The 22,268-nt window shown below is 36.3% G+C and overlaps 1 protein-coding gene and 1 pseudogene across 1 annotated transcript in view; one reads left to right on the plus strand and one right to left on the minus strand.

Annotated features, from left to right (window-relative positions):
- The first annotated feature begins 4,387 nt into the window (after positions 1 to 4,387).
- Positions 4,388 to 5,456, plus strand: LOC112321885 (ubiquitin-ribosomal protein eS31 fusion protein-like; annotated as a pseudogene).
- An 11,496-nt stretch (positions 5,457 to 16,952) lies between these two features.
- Positions 16,953 to 22,268, minus strand: part of BLTP3B (bridge-like lipid transfer protein family member 3B) — a 68,884-nt gene continuing 63,568 nt past the window's right edge. The window contains exons 20-21 of the mRNA XM_024579538.4: positions 21,178 to 21,371; positions 16,953 to 19,575 (exon numbers count right to left, since the gene is read on the minus strand). Coding sequence (XP_024435306.2) covers positions 19,456 to 19,575; positions 21,178 to 21,371 — 314 coding nt within the window. The 3' untranslated portion in view covers positions 16,953 to 19,455. The remainder of the gene's footprint in view (positions 19,576 to 21,177; positions 21,372 to 22,268) is intronic.

A 22,268-nucleotide genomic window follows, 5' to 3' on the forward strand; every position in this document is an offset into this window, starting at 1 on the left:
GTCCGTAACAACAGGGTTGGTTGGTGTTTTGAGGATTAGATTAAATGAGACTAAAGAAGTAAAGGCATTTGACTGACTAGATTTTAGACAATCATATACTTGACAAAGTGTTGCTTCCAGTATTTCAAGTACCCACCTGGCACCACGTATAGCTAGTACAATATTACTGACTGTATTTCCTAAGCTGTACTTTATATCCCCATGACTATTTGGTCACTACCAATTAGTACTTCTTAATCCTTTCACATCTTTCACTCAGCCCTGCAAGCCCCACTCCTGTCCAGCATCCATTAATCTGCTCTCTCTATGTATCTACAATATGTCTGTTTCTACTTTATTTAGATTCCACATATAAGTGAAATCACATGGTATTTGTCTTTTTCTGGGTGACATTTCTTTTAGCATGGTGCTCACTAGTTCCATCCATACTGTCACAAATTGTTAAGATTTTATTGATTTTATTCTTTTTTATGGCCAGGTAATATTCCATTGTATATGACGAGATGTAGGACTTTTCTTCTCAACCTGTCTATGAATGGGCAGGTGGCTTGCTTCCATTTCTCAGCTATTGAAATCAATGCCGCAATGCCCATAGGGGTGCATATGTTCTTTCAAATTAGTGTTTTGGTTTCTTCAGAATATACCCAGTAGTGGCATCAAGGGTCATCAGGCAGTTTCATTTTTAATTTTTTGAGAAATCTCCACACTGTTTTCCTTAGTAGTCCCACCAATCTGCATTTCCACCAACAGTGCACTAGGGTTCCCTTTCCTCCACATTCTCCAGACACTTGTTTGCCGATTTATCAGCGATAGCCTTTCTGAGGTGGTATTTCATCGTGGCTTTAAATTGCATTTCTCTGCCATTTATCACTACTCAGTGATAAGTAGTGATGTTGAGCATCTTTTCATCTTATAGGGCTAAATGTAGATGTTTGTATTTCATCTTCCCACCTTCCTCCCATAATCTTACTAATTTTTTGTTTTATATTTTGATCTAAGAGGCAAATGACTTCAAGACAATACTCATAGAATAAATGGCATTTTGAAGATATGATTTAATTTTAAATTAATTTATGTTATATTTAGCTAAAAGGAAAAAAAAAGGTTTTATATGTACAGCCCTGGAAATTGTTATTTTAAATTGTGTTTGTTACATTTCCTCTTAAATGACTGTTACTGTAATAAACTATTATTCCAGAAAATCATTTGTGAAATGCATTATTGATGGTTGGCAATGTGTTCATTTCTTTGTTAACAGAAATGCCCTTCTTTTGGACAGCTCCTACAGTCTTCTGGTCCAAAATCAGAACTGTATTCTTCTAAAATAAATAAAAACTGTATTCTTCTTCTAATAGTAGATGATAATAGTGGTGGCAAAGATGATGAAAAATAAGGCTCTGGCCAGGCAGTTCAGATGGTTAGAGCCTCGTCCTGATACGCCAAGGTTGTGAGTTCAATCCCCAGTCAGAGCACATACAAGAATCAACCAATGAATGCATAAATAAGTAACAACAAGTAGATATTTTTCTCTCTCCCTCCATTACTATCTAAAATCAATAAAAAAGAAAAATAATAAATAAATATATTTATTCATTCATACATTTTTATTCCCTGTGTAACTATTCCCTGTGTAACTATTGTTTATTTTGGCAAGTAATATACTGTATTTTTCATAGTGACTTCACTAACACCTTTAAAATGTCTAAAATTATTGTATGGACGTTGTGTTCTCAAAATCAGCTGTAAAATATAATTTTGATTATTTACACACTCCTGAATTTGTTACAGTCAACTAACTTCAAACAAATGGGAGTATTACTGAAAACTTTACTATTATATTAAATTTATAATTTCACAATTCAGTAACTCAAATCATGATTGCTATCAAAATATTTATAATATGATTAGGATTTTTAATATTATAGCTGTTAGGCACTTTAAACTGATGTTCATCAGCAAAAATTTATTTGCTGAATAGCAACCCTTTTTTAAGAAAAACCACCTTGAGGTTTAATGTACACACCCTTAAGATCATTACTGAAGCATACTTATATAATAAAAGTCACCCATTTTGAGATAAATTTGTATGAGCTTTAGTAAATATATAGGGTTGTGCAACCACCAGAGTCAAGTTTTAGAGTACTTTAATCTCTCTAAATCCCCTTGTGCCCCTTTGCAGTCAAGCTGTCCTGCATCCCCAGCCACAAAGCAAGCACTGATCTGCTTTCTGCTGTTGTATTTTTGCTTTTTCCAGAACTTCATATTTATATTCTGTGTCTTTTGTGTCTGGTTTTGTTCACTTACAATTATGCTTTTGAAATTCTTCCAGTGTTGTGTGTGTCAATAGTTTATTCTGTTTTATTTGCTAAATTCTATTCTATTGAATGCATATGCCACATTTTGTTTGTACATTGACCAGCCGATGGATATTTGAGTTGTTCTATTGTTTGGTTATTATGAATAGTGTTGCTGTGAACATTTTGTGTACAAATCTTTGTGTAGACATATATTTTCATTTATGGGTAAACACCCAGGAGTGGCATTGCTGGGTCATGTAGAAGGTGTATATTTCCATCTTAAAGACACTGACAAATTGTTTTTCAGTGGTTGCCACATCTTCACCAACACTTGGCATTTTAGTCTTTTTAAGATATTCTAATAGGTATGTATCTCACTGTGGTTTTAGATTTGCATTTCCCTAATTACCAATGAAATTGAGCATGTTTTTTGTTAAGTACCTGTATAGATCTGTTTCCTGTTTCTTAATATTGAGTTATCTTATGTGGCAAGGTTTTAATGACATGTGGATACATCTTTTGTCAGGTATTTTGCAAATATTTTTTTCCCAAGCTGTAGCTTGTCTTTTCATTTTCTCAATGGTTTCAACAAGCAAAAGATTTTAATGTTTTTGAGCTTTATCAGTTTTTTTCATTCTTGGTTCGTGATTTTTGTATCTTATCCCTAGGTTATACGGATTTTTCTCCGATGCTTTGTTCCATAGGATGTATGTTCTTGCCCTCACACTTAGGTCTATGATCATTTTTAATTAATTTTATTAATTATATTATTTTAAAAGATCCAAGTTTATTCCTATTCCATGTGGATATGCAGTTGTTCCAAAAAGATTTCTTAAAAAGACTCTTCTTCTTCTATTAAATTTGACACGTTTACTGAAAATCAATTGACCACCTAAGTGTGGGTCCATTTCTGGATTCTTAATTCTGTTTCATTGATCTATATGTCTATTCTTATGAATCCTTTCATTTTAATCCTGTAGAACAGGATAACATTTAGAGAAAAATAATCATGTTCAATACCTTCCACTGAAGCATACAATTTATCAAAATTTAAATACAGTTAATAGGCAAAGAAGAATGATTAATCTTTCTTAAAATGTCTCTACTTCACAGTTTAAAGCAAAAGTGATAATTAGATAATTTTGGACATTTTTTTACTGAATCTGAAAAACTTTATAAGTAAAAGCCTAATGTGTGAGGTAGTAAACTATTATTAAATACTATGTTGCTTATATTCATTCTATTCAAATTTAAGAGGGTTAAATGAACATGATTATGAGATAATTAAAGCATGGGAAGGATGCACATATTTCCTTTAAACTGCTTCAAGTCTTTAGCCACAGATGAATTACATCCACGTGTATAAGCCATAATACTAAATGATGTAATGATGGAATCATTGTCACTGATCTTGAGAAATGGAGAAGAACACAAGAGTTGCCAGAAGACTGAAGATGCACAGATGTTTGCATTTTCAAAACATAAAAAAATAGATTCCAGAAAGTAAATGCTAATAAGCATGATATTGAAAGCTGGTGAAATTATAGAACAGATGAAGCATACAGTTTATCAACATCTTTTCAAGTGATCACTAGAAAATAAAAATTTTCACCAAACTGAATTACTTAAATTACACACCTGAAAATGACTAACATAGATCCTGATTTATGGTAACTAGTAAATATGTTTTTTTTAATTAAACAACCTCAAAACTTTCTCTGAGAAATCATACAATGGAAAGAAATAAAACAAATGAGGTAAAAAAAAAAAACAATGAAACCTATACAAAATTATTTTTTAAATATCATGTATCTACATGTGAAAAAAATCTTGATGAAATAGACTCATCTCAAATTATTAAAATTGATGGTCCCCCCGCCCCCCATGCATGGCCAGCCTAGTGGCACCAAGTATAAAGTGAGAAATACCGAGGTGGGGGTTAAATCCATGAGTCTGACTGCAGGTAAGAAGAAAGAACTGGAGATACGAATTTGGGGCTGGTTAATGTACTTGTGGCATTTAAAGCCATGAGACTGGAAGAGACCACGTAGCAAATAAATGTGGAAGAGCGAAACCTGAGTCTTGGGACACTTAGGAATATGAGGAGGATTCATTAAAAAATAAAAGACTGAGATGGGGCAGCCAGTGGGGTAGGGGGAAAAACACAGGAGAGTGAATCCTGAAAACCAAATATAGCAAGTTCTTTTAGAAGAAGGAAATGACCAACTGGGTCAGTTGCTTCTGAGAGACCAGATATAATGAGGACTGAGAGCCAAAGCAAACTGGAGATGCAACAGTTTCGGTGGAACAGTAGGGATAAAACCTAATTGGAGTTGGTTCAAGATAAAATGGGAAGGGACCACAAAACCAAGAGACAATACTTAGAATATTTTGCTACAGAGAAAAGCAGGAAAAAAATAGAAGCTGGCTTTTCCGATCCGCCATCTGTGGTGGAATCACCACCAAGATGCAGATTTTCGTGAAAACCCTTACGGGAAAGACCATCACTCTCGAGGTTGAACCCTTGGGTACCATAGAAAATGTAAAGGCCAAGAGCCAGGATAAGGAAGGAATTCCTCCTGATCAGCAAATGCTGGTCTTTGCTGGCAAGGAACGGGAAGATAGACGTACTTTGTCTGACTACAACATCCAGAAGGGGTCCACTCTTTACTTTGTGTTGAGACCTCGTGGTGGGGCTAAGAAAAGGAAGAAGTCTTACACCACTCCCAAGAAGAATAAGCGTGAGAGAAAGAAGTTAAGCTGGCTGTCCTGAAACACGACAAAGTGGATGAGAATGGCCAAATCAGTCGCCTTCATCGAGAGTGCCCTTAGGATGAACGTGGTTCTGGCATTTTTACAGCCAGCCACTTTGACAGAAATTATTGTGGCAAATGTTGTCTGACCTACTGTTTCAACAAACCAGAAGACAAGTCATTGTGTATGGCTTAATAAGAGATGTGAACTAAAAAGAAAAGCTGAAGGGGAATGTATGGTCAAGGGAAGATTTTTTGTTTCTTAGGTTGAGAGATTTCACAACATGTTTGTATACTGGTAAAAAATAATCCTATAGAAAGAGAAAAATGGATGATGTAGAAGAGAGAGAAAAACGTATCAGAAAGAAAAGGCTTGAATGATTTAGAAGCAATAGTACTCACACAAACTGAGGATTTGGCCTGAGTTAGCAGTCCACACATTTCACTCACAGAGGGTAGTATATATAGGCACAGACATTGTTAGGTCAATGGATTTGGGGGTGTTTCAGGTTCAAAGGGTGTGTAAGTTTTCCAAGAAGCAGACACTGGCACAGAGTGAGGAGCCTAAAATGATGATTGGGAAGTGATGCCTACGGAAGGAAAAAACACGGGTCAGAGGAGCCATTACATCATGATGTAGACTTCACTTCTGCAATGCTGTCCAAACAGTCACTGCCAGCCCAAGTCCAAGGTCACCATTGCCCATTAGAGGAGTCCCACCTTGGATGGAAATGTACTTATCCTTGCACACCACCTTGCTCTGTCATTGGCTGGAGGCCACTCAAGAAGCCCGTGGCCTCAGCTTGAAAGCTGAAATGGACCCTAAAAGCATTAATATTTGGAAGCTATCAGCCAACCACACACCTAGCAACTGGTCCTTTTTTGAAGAAACTATGCCAGATAAAAAGTGTGGGTACACATCTTTGTATCTGGCCTAGGGTAAGAAGATGTAGAAATTCTCTTTTGACTACTTCCATCTTCCCAGTGAAATAATAAGCAAATCCTGGACTTGAGCTGGGGGAGAGAAGGAGGAGTGTCGAAGGTTTGTGGAGAAAAGAGAAATCATAAAGGAGTTGACTTGGAGAGTATAACTGTGCATACAAAGGGATTACTAGGCAGCCCTAGATTTAGTAGTGTTTGATAGTCATTGATGTAAAGCAAGAGCATCAGAAGGATCAGGACAAGCAAGAGTGGAAAAAAATGAAGAAAACTTTTAATATTAGACTTGAATCTGCCAAATTAAAAAGCCAAGGGTCAAGAAAAATAGAAACCAATGGCTGTACATGCTATAGAGATTTTTAAATTTTAAATATTTTTAAAAATATGCTAGCAATCAGTTGACAAAAACAAGTTATATGTTAACTGAACAAACACCATGCTGGCCTTATATTTCCCCAGTGAAGCAATGGAACAACATACAGAATTAAAAGTTGTATACCAGGAGATCTTTAGTTTCAAGAAATAAAACCCAACACGACCAGTACAAGCAATAAAGCAGATGTACTATCTCACATAAGAATTTCTAAATTGGCTCTGAGACTGGTTAACTTAGTGGCTCGAGGGCCTGAGTTCCTTCCATCATTCTGCTTTGCCAAGCTCAGGGGACTAGTGTTGTCCCGAGTTACTCATTATTTTATTCATAAGGTGACCCCACAGTGCCAGTCATTGCAAATAGAAATGACAATATTAAACAGAAGGAAGATCTCCCTGGCTAGACTTGTGTCACATGCCCATTCCAAAGCCAGTCACTTTTAAGGAGAATGCAACTGGCTTAATAAAGTGCATGGCTGGGTGGAGAAGGATGAATTACCAAACAAAACCAGAGTCCTCTTAGTAAGAAGGGGAAATGGCTATTGCATAGGCAACCAATAGTGCCTCTTTCGTGAGAGGACAAAGAATATGTAACCTGAAAAACCCACTAAACTGGCATTTTTTTTGTGAGGACATATTCTCAGACATAAAAATACTAAAAAAAATATTTATATCACTCATATATCCTTCCTGGAAATTTTTCTTAAAAATACAACAGATGACTGAAAGGAAAATCAAAACAACTCCAAACGGACTAAGTTATGTTATAAAAGAGGTAGTAGTGATCAATGTATGCAGTAAAACAAAGTTAAATCTAATTGCTTGTTTTTAATATCTACATATTAAAAACCAAACACTTAAGTGACATTTAAGCAGGGACCTGAAAACTGAGACATCTTTAGGCAAGTGAAGAATTGGGAGAAGAGCATTACAAATGGAAGGAACAACATGTGAGCATCTCCTGAAGGCTGGAGTAGGGACAAGCACAAGATAGATTAGGCGAAGTCAGATCTTGCTGAGCCCTGCGAGACATGTTAGGGATTTGGTGTTCTATTTTAAGTGTATTGAAAAGCAATTGATGTATTTTAAGTAGAGTGATATATCTGCATTCTATTTTAAGAAGATCGTTCTGGTTGCTCTTTAAAAAGACGGATGGGAGGAGGGCCAGGATGGAAGTTGAGAGGCTACTGAAGGTAAGAAATTATGTTGCTTGGACTGGGAAGGAGTGTGAAAATGGTGAGCAATTCATATATTGAAAACACGTGTAGAGAGACTCAGTAGGACAAGGTGGTGGACTGCATGTCTATGAGGCTAAGTTGAGAGAAATTGTACAAAGATCCAACCTTTTGGCTATGTGGACAGTAGTGCCATTTACTAAAATGGGAAATACCAGAAGATTATCATGTTCAATGTTAACATGGGCAGAGGAGAGGGGAAAGCAGGACCAAAAGCTCTATTTTGAACATTTTAAGTGTGACATGCCTGTGAAGCATCCAAGCAAAGATGTGAAGTAGGCAGTTGGAGTTCAGAATAGTGGTCTGAGCTGGAAATATATTTTTGGAAGTCTTGGCACATAGAAGGTATTTAAGAGCCACAGGAAATGAATGAGATTACCTAAGAAAAGAAAAAGAAAGGAAATCCCAAAATATAAAGGTTGGATAGCAAAGAAGAAACTAAAGGAGATGGAAAAGGAGCAGGCGACGAAGAGAAAAAGCAAGACTGTTGGAATCATGGAAGCCAAGAAGGGAGTAGTCAACTGTAGTCGAAAACTCCAAAAAGTCTAATAAGGTAAGGACGTGCACGTTTTCATTACATATGGCAACATGAAGGCTGATGGTAACCAAAGCAGCTCCAGCTGAATGGGGGGGTGGGGGGGGTGGCGTGGAACTTCAGGTTGCAGTGGAACTGAGAATAAGACAAATGTGAGGGTATGGAGGCAGCTTGTTTTAGACAACTCTTCTGAGAAGTTTGGCCATGAAGATTGGAGCAATAACTAGAGACCAAGGCTTAAGGGAAATTTGTTTTTAAAGATGGGAGGTACCAGTATATCTTTAAATGCTGATAAATGATCTGATCAGTTGAAGATATGAGGGAGATGGGGTTTAACTGGAGGAGTAAGTGCATTCCAACCCATCCGTAGATTGAAAGAATGGAATCTTCATGAATTCGCCTGGTCAGCATGGTTATTAAGTGTTATGTGCCAAGCCCAGTTCTAGGCTCCAGTGCTTAAGATTGAAGACGACAGTCAGTACATCTGCCCTAACACTGTACTTTCTAGTGCGGGAAAAAGAAAACCTGTAAACAAGTAATTAAACATACAAGATCATTTTGAATACTGATAATTGCTCTAAAGAAGTCGAGAGAGTCCACGTGCTTAGAACGAGACCAAACCTGCAAACCTCCATGTATTAACCATCAGCAAAAATCCACAGGGAACTTCCAAATAGTGTGACCCAGACGAGACTCCACTTCTCCTTCCCCTGAAACTCAGCTTCAGGTCTACCCTTATGTCTGGCCTAAAAGAACAAATGCTTCACCAGTACCTTCATCTCGAGGCAAAAAGAACAATCATCATCATACCCTCGATCTGTATCGGTATCATGCATCACAAGCCATGATCTCCTAACACACCCTTCATTCTCAAGCCATTAATCCCTGAACAGATAGGCACATCAGCTTTCCTTACCCACTCCAGCACCCAAAACCTTTCCCCCGAGTCCCTCTGGAACTCAGTTATCAGCAGAATCCATTTTCTTAACATCTTTATTCCTTTTACCTCCTTTATCTAACTGAAACCTGCCTCTCCCCTTAGGGCACTGCCTCTTCTGCAGCCTGGTCAAGTAGTGGCAGCTGTTCCTCCCAAATCATTCGTGTCACAGGGACTGAGGTGGGGTGTGTTTCTAGCACTTTACTAGTGCTCCCAGAACATTATCCCTCCCTCCTCTCTTCAAAAACAGTCATCTTCACATCTTGTACCACCAGACCATAGCATCCTTTACTCATTCCTGTTGAAGTAAGATTCCAACACCACAGTTTACTCCTTCTTGGTCCTTGAACATCTTGGCTCTGGGATCACTTCACTCTCTCTAATACTCCTTTTGTCACTATTTTTGGGGGACTTCAACATCCTCACTGCTGAGCCATCCAACACCCTGGCCTCTCAGTTCCTTGGTCTCCCTGCCTTCAATGAGATTGCTTTTCACTCTTCGTTAGCCACTCACTCCTAGTCACTCTAGATCGTATTACCATAAATTAAGGGTGGGCCTTAATCCAATATGACTGGTGGCCTTATAAAAACAGGAAAATCTAGACAACTACATGAAGACAGAGGCAGAGATTTGAATCCTGTGACCACAGCCAAAGAACGAATGCCTGGGGCTACCAGAAACTGGAAGAGGAAGGATGGATCCTCCCCTAAAAGCTTCAGAGGGAACATGAACCTGCCAATACCTCGGTTGCAGACTTCTAGCCTCCAGAAATGTGAAATAAATTTCTATTGTTCTAAATTACTCAATTTGTGGTACTTTTGTTACAGCCCTATGAAACTAATACACAAGGTTAAATTACATGTGGCCAAATGAGAAAATCATGATAAAAATTACTGGTCAAATGATAAAACCATCATTCCCTGCATACGATCTGAATTCCCTTGCTTTCTGACTTCATTGTACTTGACTAAACAGTAAATCCTGATTAAATCCAATTTGCAGCACTCTGACTACACCTGCAGTGACACTGGCTTGAGAAACACACACAACCGTGTTGACTGGTCTCACTTGAAAACATTGACTAAATGTAACTGGACCCCAATGGTGCTTGGAAAGCCTACTGTATTTATCTACACCATTCATTCATTCACTTCGCCTATAAATTTATCCCGTATCTTCTTTGTTGGAAAACCCTCAGTAACTCCTCCCTAGTCTTCTCTCTCAGCTAGAGACCTCGCTACCTACTTCAGTAATACAAACCTTTCCTAAGAAAATTTCCACGAGCTCCCAAGACATCGCCTCCCCCACCTGCATTTGTCCCCATATTCTTTACCTTCTGTGCTCCTGGCTAAAACCAGCCATCCTTTTGTGCACTGTATACTCTCCTCTCTTGCCTACTCAAAGACACTGCTCCAAAAATGTTCTTTTCCATCATAAAACTTCCCCTCTCTACTAGGTCATTCCTTTTACCTATTATTTCTCCCTTAAAAAAAAACAAAACAAAAAAAACCCCTCACTTCCAGCCATAGCCCTCTCCTTTCCTTCATAAAAGGATGTTTGTTTCAGTTTGTCGTGGCAGTTCATTTATACTTATTAAATTTTGGCTTAATTAATAATGGTGCCCTTTGCAAACATGTTCCATTTTGGATTGTAAATTATATAAAACTCCTTATAAAACTTACGTTTTCATATAAACCCCCTTCAGTGGTGTCTATGCTCATTCTCCCCAATTTTTCATCTTTTATTGTCTCCTGTTCCCCACTGCAAACAGGTCTTGCCCCTGTTTGTACTGAAACTGTTTTCAAGTGACCAATCATGTCCATATTGTTAAATCTAATTGTCAACTTTCACCCACCTTTTTTACCTTTGTTCACCATTTAACACAGTCATTTCTCCCTTCTAAATCAATTTTCTTCCTGTCACTGCTTCTTGGTCGCCTGTCCTGGTTCTTCCTCACCTCTCTGACCCATAAACACTGAAGTGACAAAGAGCTGTCTTTCAACCTCTCCTGTTTTCATCCACAGGGCCCGGCAGAAGTAAGGCCTGCTTGAGTATAGTTGGTTGGGTAATAACATGGGTGTAACGATTTTTAATTTTAATTTGAACACTTCACCTAAATGGCATAGAGTGTGATTGAGTGTGATATTACAGAATTACATGCTTATGATTTTGTAATAAAAAGGGGGCAATATTTGTGCCAAACCCTGTATACTAACCACTTAGGGTAGAAGCTAACATCCATCAAACCTTACACACATACATACTTTACACAGACGAGATGTGCTCAAGTAACAATAGATGGTCCCCAAATTCGTCTAAGAAGGAGAGTTATCTGCAGGGATTTTGTTTGGTGAATGGGTGTGCAATCACAGCACAAGATTTCAGGTCCAGAGAGGCTGAACTCTCCATTAGGCATTTCAGTAAATTGCTTGCTCAGGTCAGAAACCACAGACCAACTCTAGAGTCTTATCTTTCACACATCCAATCCAAAAGCTCAGCAGATGCACCTTCAAAATATATTCAGGCTCCAACTTCTCACTTCTGCTCCTACTGCGTTCAGCTGTTAATGTCACATAACATTACACTTTATACATTATATCCAAAAACATAAATAACTTTTAATGTCTTAGTCTCCTAAATTATATAAAAATAAAATATGTAGTTACAAAACAGTCATTGCTTTGAGACTAACAATTTTTTAAAAAGATGTTTCATCTTGTAGAAGTTAGTTACACACATTACAAGAATATCTCTTATAACTGCTCACACATGTTGGGAACCGTCCTGCCCAGTTTCAGGAGCTGTAACCCCACCAACAGGTGAAAAGGCCCCACGGCTAGGGGACCTGGGGACCATAAGACACTGAGGAGACAAAACTTATCCTCCCAGCAGGGGTACAGCCTCTGCCCCCTTTACTTCACCCCGCTTGGCCCCTGGAGAATGGCTGGAGAGTCAATGATAGGTAAGATTCCTCAAGAAAGGAACAACCTAAGACAGGCACAGTCATGAAGGGGCCATCAGGGAAGGACTTAGGGGATTGTGAAGGGACAAAAAACCCTCACCCCTCAGCTATATTAGAGCCTGAATCCTCATCCTATCTGTAAAAGGTCTCCTAATCTCTCAGCTGCCTTGCTTCCCCCACCTGATTCAAGCCCGAAACAATAGTGAAGGTGGGTGCAGCCCTGTGCCAGAATGGGTGGTTCCCGGCATGGGGGAATTGGGCCTAAGAAAGAATGCATAAAGTCCTGTGAAATCTGCTTTGCTAAGAATGTCCCCAATTTAAATGTTAAGGGTCCAAGCACAAAATAAGTTTGTTTCCTAAGGTTTTACAGCCGATTGGCATCACCCTGTCTACAAAACCCTGACTCAAAAGGAACCCCATGACCCCAGAAATGTTTTCTGTAAACCATTACCTCCTTTCTTTGATATGCATCCCCATGCAAGCTAAACTCAATAAAAGCCCATTGAGAGAGGGGCTTGACACCTTTCTCCTCTGAGAGCCTGGTCAGCCTTTCCTCCCCAAGCAGATCATGTCTTGGTACTCATTCTCATCCATGGCGGCCGGGGAGCTCTGCTGGATGAAGCTCCCCCACATATGCATTTACCTTCACTGACACTTTTTACTTCTCTATGACTCTGAGATATTGTCTAATGTCCTTTCATTTCAGCCTTTGTTTGCCTTGTTCTTAATGATGATATTTTCACTACTGGTGACAGTGCTTCTGAGCATACAAGTTTTGTTGAAGGTTTTTGGAAAGTAGTTTTGATCATAGGAAACTCACGGCCTTTGATGCGGTTATTCTATTTTTGGGAATCTATCCTAAGAATCCAACACCTAGACGATCTTTTGGCACAAAAATATTCATTACAGTTATTTATAATAGTAAAACATGGGGAAACCCCAAATGATTAATAATACAGCAATTGTTAAATTTTAGTGATCTACTCAATGAAAATATGATACAATAATTAAGATTATGTTTATAAAGAACTAACAGTGATATGGGGAAATGATCATGGTACATTAAGGAAAAAAGGTATTCCATGGTTACATAAATGTAAATGCCAGTTAATCTGTGTAACTAGAAAATGAGAAGTAACATTAACAAACATACTTAGTATGCTCACAAGATATATCAAGGTATTTTAGAACTAGTGGACAATCCAAGAAATTATGCCTAAAAAATTAAAACTAGAACCAAGAGTACAAGGAGGCTGTGATAAGTGGAATAATGGTACCCGCCTTCCTGCCCAGAACATTTTGTTGTTTTATACAGCAAGAGAGACTTAGCAGTGTACATTTTTATATAGTTGTGCTTTAGTTTCAAAAACTGGTCACACTATAATGGCCTCTAGACATAATAACGGAACTGCACAAAAAGTGGATCAAAAGAAATTCAAAGCTGAAGTGTACTCAACAAAACATATTAACAAGAAACAATTCTGAAGGCAAAAAAGAGGGAGGACTTACTAAAGACACAGGTAAGAATTGCAAAGTCTTACCTAGATTGCCACTGAAATGTATGAAAGGCTTGCATGCATTACAGTACTTCTCAAATACACGAGTGCAGCAAGAACATACCACTTTTAGTATACTTGGCTTTCACATGTTCTTATACTGATATTACAACATGAGAATGCCTTAAATTCTGGAAATTTATAGAAATAAAAAAAAGTTGCTTTATTTGCTCATTTTATGTCCCTCTTCAGAACTCTTTTGCATTCATAGCTTTAATGTTTTCTATGGAAAAATCTTGTTAGACTGTAAGGAATAAAGAAAGTAAAAATAAACCAGAGAGAAGCACCAAATGATTATCATATCTATGGCTAATTATGCTAATAAGAATTATCACGTAAATATATTGAATTCAGACAAAATGCTAAGATGCCACATTATTGTTATACCAATAAAATGTCTCCAACAGCAATGAATACCCTGAATATTAATGTCAAAATTGGAATCTTAAGATTCCAATAGATATATTTTTGTGGGCATATCATTATTGAAGAATTTCTGCATGTGCCAATTTCTGCACATTAAAATGAAGAATTTTTGTCTTTATTTTTTGCTTTAGGCTTTAATTCATATGATAAACCAAGTGAATTCTTTATCTTAGATCTTTCTCAAGTGCTTAATTATTGGAATTTTGTTCAACATATTTCCTTACACTGGATTTGCTCACTGTGGCCATTTTTAAGTGCTCCTGTTCTGATTCTATTTTAATTGGAGTGATTTAAAATACTGTGAAGGATGGGCTCTGATCATCCCCCTATACATTTATCTCACCCATATCCTACAGGGATTCTTCTAATCTCTACGTATTTACACCTTTATTCATATGCCTGTCTTTTATTCTTGATGACATTTATGATTCAGTATTTGAGTTCTTTTTCCATCATACCAACCACAATTCTGCTAAATGATCTTAAGAAAAAGGTTAATCAACTCACTGTGCTCTCCTAACCACCGTAATACCAAGTATTTCTTCACCTAAACAATCCACTATTTCTTCACATAAAAATGAAAGGAATGAGACATTTTACTTACCACTTAGTTAAGTATAACTTGCACAGAATGAATCAACTTGTGATTGATAATACAAATTGAAAATATCTAATTTATAAGTATTACCTTTTTATCCAAATATTTTTTCAGAGTCATTTAAAATCCAGATTATTCTTCTTGGTGATTTAGGTACCTTATTTTTTCTAAGATCAAAAAAATTACCAGAAATGTTTTATCATATAAATAGAAAAAAAGACATGAAGTTGATTTCACAGTTCTTAAAACTTTTCTCTTAAAAGTTTCAAACTCTCAAACCTGTGACTACACAACGACTATAAACCAAAGACTATACAGCAGTGCTGGCAACAGATACGCTGAATTTCAATATTGTAACATGAACATGAATCTCCCTCCACCTTATGCTGATCCATTAGGTAACATCTAATGGTTTATAAAAACTGCCATGCTTGCTTTTCTGCTTCATGTTACCTTATTTTTTTTTTCTCAATAAAGACAGCAAAACATTTTTAAAATGTTATAGTGTAATTGTTTTAAAAATTACTGCACTGGTTTTTTTATATCCTGTGTGATCCCTACTTTCTGTATCTTATTCCAACAGGAAATTGAAGTAAGTTCAAAATTTACTTTCCTTAGCATCTCTAGGCATAAGCTAAAATGAGATGGCTTGCATGTTAAGGAATTAAGGCACAATAGATACTGTGTTAACCAGTCAAATTCTCAAAATCGAAAACTTTCAGCCATTACTCTTTTGGCCTTATTTCCATTCTGTTGAGCCGATGGGACTGGCAGATATGGCAGCCACAACACCATATGCTACAATCAAAGACAGATGACATTCTGGCACTGTATTAGTTTTACGACATGATATGCTAATTTTGTTTCTGTATGGCTTGCAATAAATTAACTGGAAGTTCAGATATTCAAAATTCTAAAGAATACAATATGGCAAATTTCTCTATTTCCCTACCTTTCCCGCTATGGATAAAGGAGTCTGTCCCTTTGAACAACCACCACGTACTTTTCAGCCTATGTTCCATCTCCCATCAATCCAACTGAGAGGAAGAACTCAATACCTGAAAACACCCTTGATACCTCGTCCATTTTATCCTTTCAAGAAATTTATTGAGCACCTACTATGTGCCAGGCACTGTATAAGGGATAAGGAATACAAAGTTGAACAATGACAACAACAAAAACGTAATTCCTATTCTCAAGGAGTTTACCATTTAGACGGTCTACATTAATCAAACAAATACATATTAAATTATAAGTGTTCAAACCTAACTAGAGGTATGTGTTCATGTGATTATGTGCAACAGCAGTCTTGCTTTGTGACAGAAATCAGGGAATGAGCTGAGATCTTAAAGACAAATGGGAATTAACCAGGCAATGAGTAGCAAAAGGTATTTCAAATCAAAAGAATAGCATGAACAAGTTTCCAATGTGGAAGCACACTATTCTCACTTATTCCAAGTGCAACCAAAGCAGAACACAAAGTAACTGAAACATGCTACACCTGAGACTAACTAAGCACTAGTAATAGTATCTTCTAGTGAGTGCTTTTTAAGGTGATGTGCCAGCTACTGTTTTAATTTTATGAGGCATTAACTTTTTTAATGCTTAGAGTTACCCTATAAAGTAAATGGTGGCCCTAATCTATGACCTCATAGGTCAAAAGATATTTTTGTTTCCATCATAAGACCAATGAAAAATCACTGAAGTGTTTTAAGCTAAGGGTAAGAAAGGGATAGGTGGGCTGCCTTGATTAAAACTGCACTTCAAAAACAAGAACTCTGCCTGCACATAGAGAATGAATCAGAGGAGGTCCAGAGTGGCTGTAGGAAGACCTATCAGGAGGCCATTCAAGTAATACAAGGCAAAGATGCTGATGGTAGCTTTCATTACAAAGGTGGTGAGAAGTGAAGTGGACAAATTTGAGGGATGGTTGCAAGGTAAAATGACAGGACCTGGTAATGAACTAACAGGGATAAGGGTAGAGAGGGAGTTAGGGAGAGAATGGCACCCAAGGTGAATTCCAGGTTACTAATTTAGGAACCAGGGTGATGGTACTGCCATTCACTGAAATAGAAGATGCTTTGGATGCTTTGAAAAACTGAGGTTAATAAAAACTTGTTAAAGAGGAAGTTATAACTCAAGTGTTGAATAACAATAACTACAATAAAAAGCCACATATATTTGCCTGCAATCATACATAGCCATTCTAACATGGCTTAAATAAAAATAATGCTTCATCACAACTAGTATCATAAGGTGGCCTTCTGAAATTTTAAGATAAAATGAGAAAAGAAGAAAAAAAAAACAAGATACCAAGAAAATGCTTTTCACATACACAAAATTGAAATGCAAAACACAATTACCATTTATTTCCCCTGATCACTAACATCTCTGCTAGAGATTTAGAAAAAAAATGTTTTTCAAGACATGGCAACTTTATTTGTAATGTGCAGTGATGTAAGAACTCCAGTAAGTTTTGTATAGGCTTATTCCTACATTTCCGACCACCAAAAAGGTTGGAATTCATGGAATCAATCAAAAATCCTCCCACTATCATTTAAGCAGTTTGAATAATACGTATCATACAAGCACACCATTAAAAGTATTATATTTATCTTTAAAAGAAAAATGGATAAAAGACAGTAAGCGATGCTCCCCACCCATGGCCAAATGTGTGAACTAATGACTAACGTAAAATAAAAGCATATAACGGATTTAAGTCAAAAGAGCAGGTTATTATTTGTGATTTCAGTCAGGCCAACTCGTCCTTTCTGAGCCTTGGGGTTTTCATTTAACTTCTAAAATGTGAGTAATACCTAACTCCCACAATGCTTTTGTGGAAATTACATGAGACAGTGTGTTTTGGAAGTGTTTTATGAATTTTAAATCTCTATAAAAACAGTACACACTATAAATTTTTTAAAAATCCAACAGAGCCTATAGAATGCTCAGGTCCATATTAGTTATCCTCTCTAGTGTTTACATGATTTTCTTGAGAAGGCCAATGAAAAAGAACATTAAAAACATTTGGCTTCTATAACACTAATTAAACTATACCACAAATTTAAAATTTACATAGAGCAAATAGGTCAATCCTGAGAAACAATGTCAGCTCTGAAGAAGTTAATGTCCCATCAAAGCTGCTTTTCTATATGAGAGACTGCATTTGTTAAATATATACCATAAATTAAAAGAAAAAAGATAGTAGCTATACATTTCAAATCTTTAATTAGACCTTGCTTTTAATCTAAGACTATTACATAGTTTTAGATTAACATGGTTTAAAATAATTTTTAAATACTCTGAGGTAAAATATTAACAATTGAAATTTGTTCTTTGCTGTATCCTTAGCTCCCAAAACAGGGCCTGTATTTTAAAATCATGTCAATGAAAATGGGTGTTATAGAAGGAAAAAAGGCCAGTACTGTTTTCAACAAAATCTAAGTCACTCCAACACTTAAGTAAATGAAACATGTGTTCTCCTCCAAGTACTCAGATGCAGGGATGGCGATATAAGTCATTCCAACAAGCAAAGCACCATAAAGTGGCGTAATGTAGTTTAAAGTTTTCAAGTATGTTAAAGAAAAGTAGGCCAGCTGTTTCATCTTCTACCTTGGATATGTTTATGTTTAAGAATGTAAATTTTAAAATAGACCCCTACTTAGTTTAATTCTATCAGAAATATATTTTAAATCTTTAAAAGCCCCTCTTTCTTAAACACTCATGAACTTTTATTTCATAATGCATGATTGAGAGTGTCTCTTGTTGGCTTCAACTATAACAATTCCTAGAAAATAGAATTCAAAATTTAGCAATTATTATTATTATAGAAGTAGGTATGTCACAAAGAACTTTAATCAAAACTAGCTATATAAATTGGGTATGTGCAAACACCCACCTAAATCTAATACTACAAGGATGGTATCAAATTGGTTTTTGTATGTGTAAAGAAAATTCTCTGAAAACATTCCCCTCCTTAAACAGAGAAAAGATAAAGGTAAAGAAATAATACAAATAGTACTAATTAAAATTATTACAGTTATAAATGCTGCCAAATTTAGTGGGATAGTTAAATTACTCTTTTTCTTATAACAATAAATATTTCAAGGAATGTACAAGTAATGTTTTTTAAATCAGTTGGCCTTATACTCTAATGTTTTGCTTTTCATAGTTTGTGCTTTTTACTTTTACACTTATACCATCTTGTGGAAAATTATAGCTTCAACTTACACAGTTTACCCATCATTTAAAATAATTTCTTTTTCACACCTCCAAGTTACTTAATAAATTCAGTAGGGTGGTGATTTTCCAGAATTTTCAAACCCAGTAATTATATAATTTATTATCTGATTGGACTTTTTACAGTAATTAAATAATTATAGATTTAAGTACATTATTTTAGTAACATTTAAAATGTAAGCCTTTTATTTTACATTAGCCTTAAAAGCATTTGAAACTTTGTAAATAATAGTAATTATTATCTGTGGAACATAATAGGTTTCATCTTTCTTTTTAAAAAATGCCTATAGTGTGGTATCAAAATTAGGAAATGACATCTTCTTTTCATTAGGCATGGAATTATTTTACAGTATGTGTTGACTTCCCTCTATCACACCAGTTTAAAAGAGGTTTAAACTCCAAAACACAAAACAACCAAAAGATTGTAATGCTTGTACCTAATATTTCCTAAACTGGCTTTGGAATAGTCACCACTTCATCATGTTCCATTTCATTTTATTGTTTTTTCATGAAAAGGAAATTCTCTCGCTAACTGGTAACATCACATCATAAATACAACCTCCCTACTCCAGAGTTACAGTATGAGCTTTGGACTGCCACTCCCGCTATTCAAATGTCATCTTCTTTATATGATGAAGAAGAGCGTCTTTTTCCAAGTGGGCCTCTGCAAGAGCCATTTTAGCTTTAGCCAATTCTTGCTTAAGATATTCGTTCTCTTCCAAGAGCTGAAATGACAAATTTGAAAAATCAGAGAATTCAATTATTTTCAGAAAACATAGATAATTCATATAGTAGCTAAAGGTATGACACTTGGAACAGTAAAAATACCCAGTGCTGGTGAGGATGCACTTATGCCGAAAATTGCTTTGAGAAGCTAGTTGGAAACACATTTCAAGCCCTTGAAAATGTTCACAGGTTTTGACCCAGCAATTCAATTAAATCCTAATTTCAAAATCTCACAGTGATTTAGTTTAATTTTAATTTCCTTGGACCTTTCTGTGGCTTTAGACAGTGCTGACCTCACCTCACTTTCCTAAGTGTCTCTTCTGCGTTTTATGCCACAGCTCTTTCATGTTTATCCCTTTCCACATATGGGCTTTTCATCTTTTCCTCTGCGGTTTAAGAACCTTTAAATTTTAATATTCTGCTAGCCTCCATGATGGGTCATGTTCCGTTATCACTCAAGTCACTCTCTTAGGTGAAAGCAGGTATTCCTGTGGCTCCCACTATCATACATAGTCTGATCCAGCATAAACCACCCTCTCAAGCTTCAGACCCACATTCTGACCGTCTCATTAGGCAGCATTTTCATCTCAATGGTCAACGGGTCTCCCTCCTAATTAACTCTTCGTTCAAGTATTTTATCCTCTTAGAACTATTCCCTAACCCCTAACTATGAAGATTTGATAAAACTAAGTAGTTTCTATCCCAGAAAAATGCATTTACAGATACATCAAAATATATGCATTTAATTTCAAAGAGTTCTCAGACTTCTTTTAGTCCCAGCTTAAGAATTCCTGCTTTATAAACCAAGGTGGGTACTTTCCTGTATTTCTTTAATCTCTAGTACAGCATTACAACGGTATGTTGTAACCACCAATTACACGCCCCTGTCTTTCCCACTAGACTTTGAGTTTCTCAATAGCTGAGGATGGTATACTGTTCAACTCTATATCCTTGCTCACAGCTGACATCCAACAAATCCTGCTGAACATAAATACGTCATTCTGTGATTCTATGATACAGAATTAAACTTTTGCTGGACATTTTATTTATGATGGCTAAAAGTAAAAAGCAATTCAAATAATAACAAACGTTAACAGAAAGTTTAGAAATGAGAGTACATCCACATCCACATTACTCTGCCATTAAAAATGAATTTGAAGCATATGTAGCAATATGAAAAAAATAATTGTTCATCTATATTAAGTAAAAAATAATATAGTATATACACTAAAATAACAATGGCTTAAGAAAATTATGGAGAAGAGCCTGAGAGGAAAATAAAGAAGTATTAATAGCACTTTAGGAGCTTGGAAAGTACTACAGTTTTAAATATTTTTCTGAAATATTATAATATTCTTCCAACTTAAAAATAAGACATTAAAAAAAAAGACATCAAAATGGATTTACTGCCCAGGAAGCATTCTTAGATGGAGAAACCGGCACTCTCCCACAGTTACTGCCACATCTCCCGGTTAGACCACAGCCCCTCTGAAGGCTGCGCCTGTTCCTGTCGTGCTCCACACCACATCCCTCCCTCTAACATGGGGTGGGGGTCCGTAACAGGCACTCGACAAACGCTGCTTAAATGGTTTTCCCATTACCTGTTCCCTAGAAAAGCCGAAGGAGCACTCGACGAAGTTAACTGACTGCGCAGGCCAAGGCACCTCAGGACTCGTCTGCGTGCCCTGAGTGACACCGCGCCGTTTGGTCAGGTCGTACTCTCCACTGGTGAGCAGCACGGATTCACTTGTGACAGTTTCTTTCAAATCATTTCCAGTGTCAAGTATCTGAGAATCTGATAAAACAAATAAAATGCTCAGACAACATTTTCGAATACTTTACATATCCTGATTACTATCATGAAAAACTAATTTAAAAATAAACATATCTCTATTAGTATGAAGACATTATTCTAAAACAGAAAAACAATAAAGTCAATAAAACCAAAAGCTCATTCACTGAAAAGATAAACAAAATTGACAAAACTTTAGTTAGATTGACCTAAAAATTTTTTAAAAGTAAAGAAATTATTAGACAGGGGACATTGTTATCAACCTTAATGAAATAAAAATGATTATAAAGGAACACTATGCACTGTATTCCAATAAATTAAATAACTTAGATGAAATAGAAAAATTCCTAGGAAGGCATAAACTACCAAAACAGACTAAGAAGAAACACACACTGGGAACAGACATATAGCAGGTGAAGAGAATGAATCAGTAATCAAAAACACTACCCACAGAGAAAAGCCCAGGCCCAGATGATTTCAATGGTGAGATCTATCAAACATTTAAAGAAATATTAATACCAAGTCTTTACAAACTCTTAAAAAACAATAGAACATTTCTCAATTCATTCTATGATGCCAGTATTACCCCATTCCAAAACCATACAAAACTAAAATCAATATGCTCATAAATATGAGCACAAAAATCCCCCACAAAATATCAGAAAACTGAATCCAGTGATATATATAAAAAAATTATACACCAGGGCCAAGTGGGGTTTATCCCAGGAATGCAAGGTTGAGATAATATCCAAAAGACAATTGCCATGATCCATCACATTAACAGAATGGAACAAAAGTCACATGATTATCTCAATAGATACAGAAAAAACATTTCACAATATCCAGTGCTTTCTTATGATAAAAACACTTAGCAAACTAGGAATAGAAGGGAATTTCTCA

Source organism: Desmodus rotundus, chromosome 3 (genome assembly GCF_022682495.2).
Source record: "Desmodus rotundus isolate HL8 chromosome 3, HLdesRot8A.1, whole genome shotgun sequence".
Taxonomy (NCBI): Eukaryota; Metazoa; Chordata; class Mammalia; order Chiroptera; family Phyllostomidae; genus Desmodus; species Desmodus rotundus.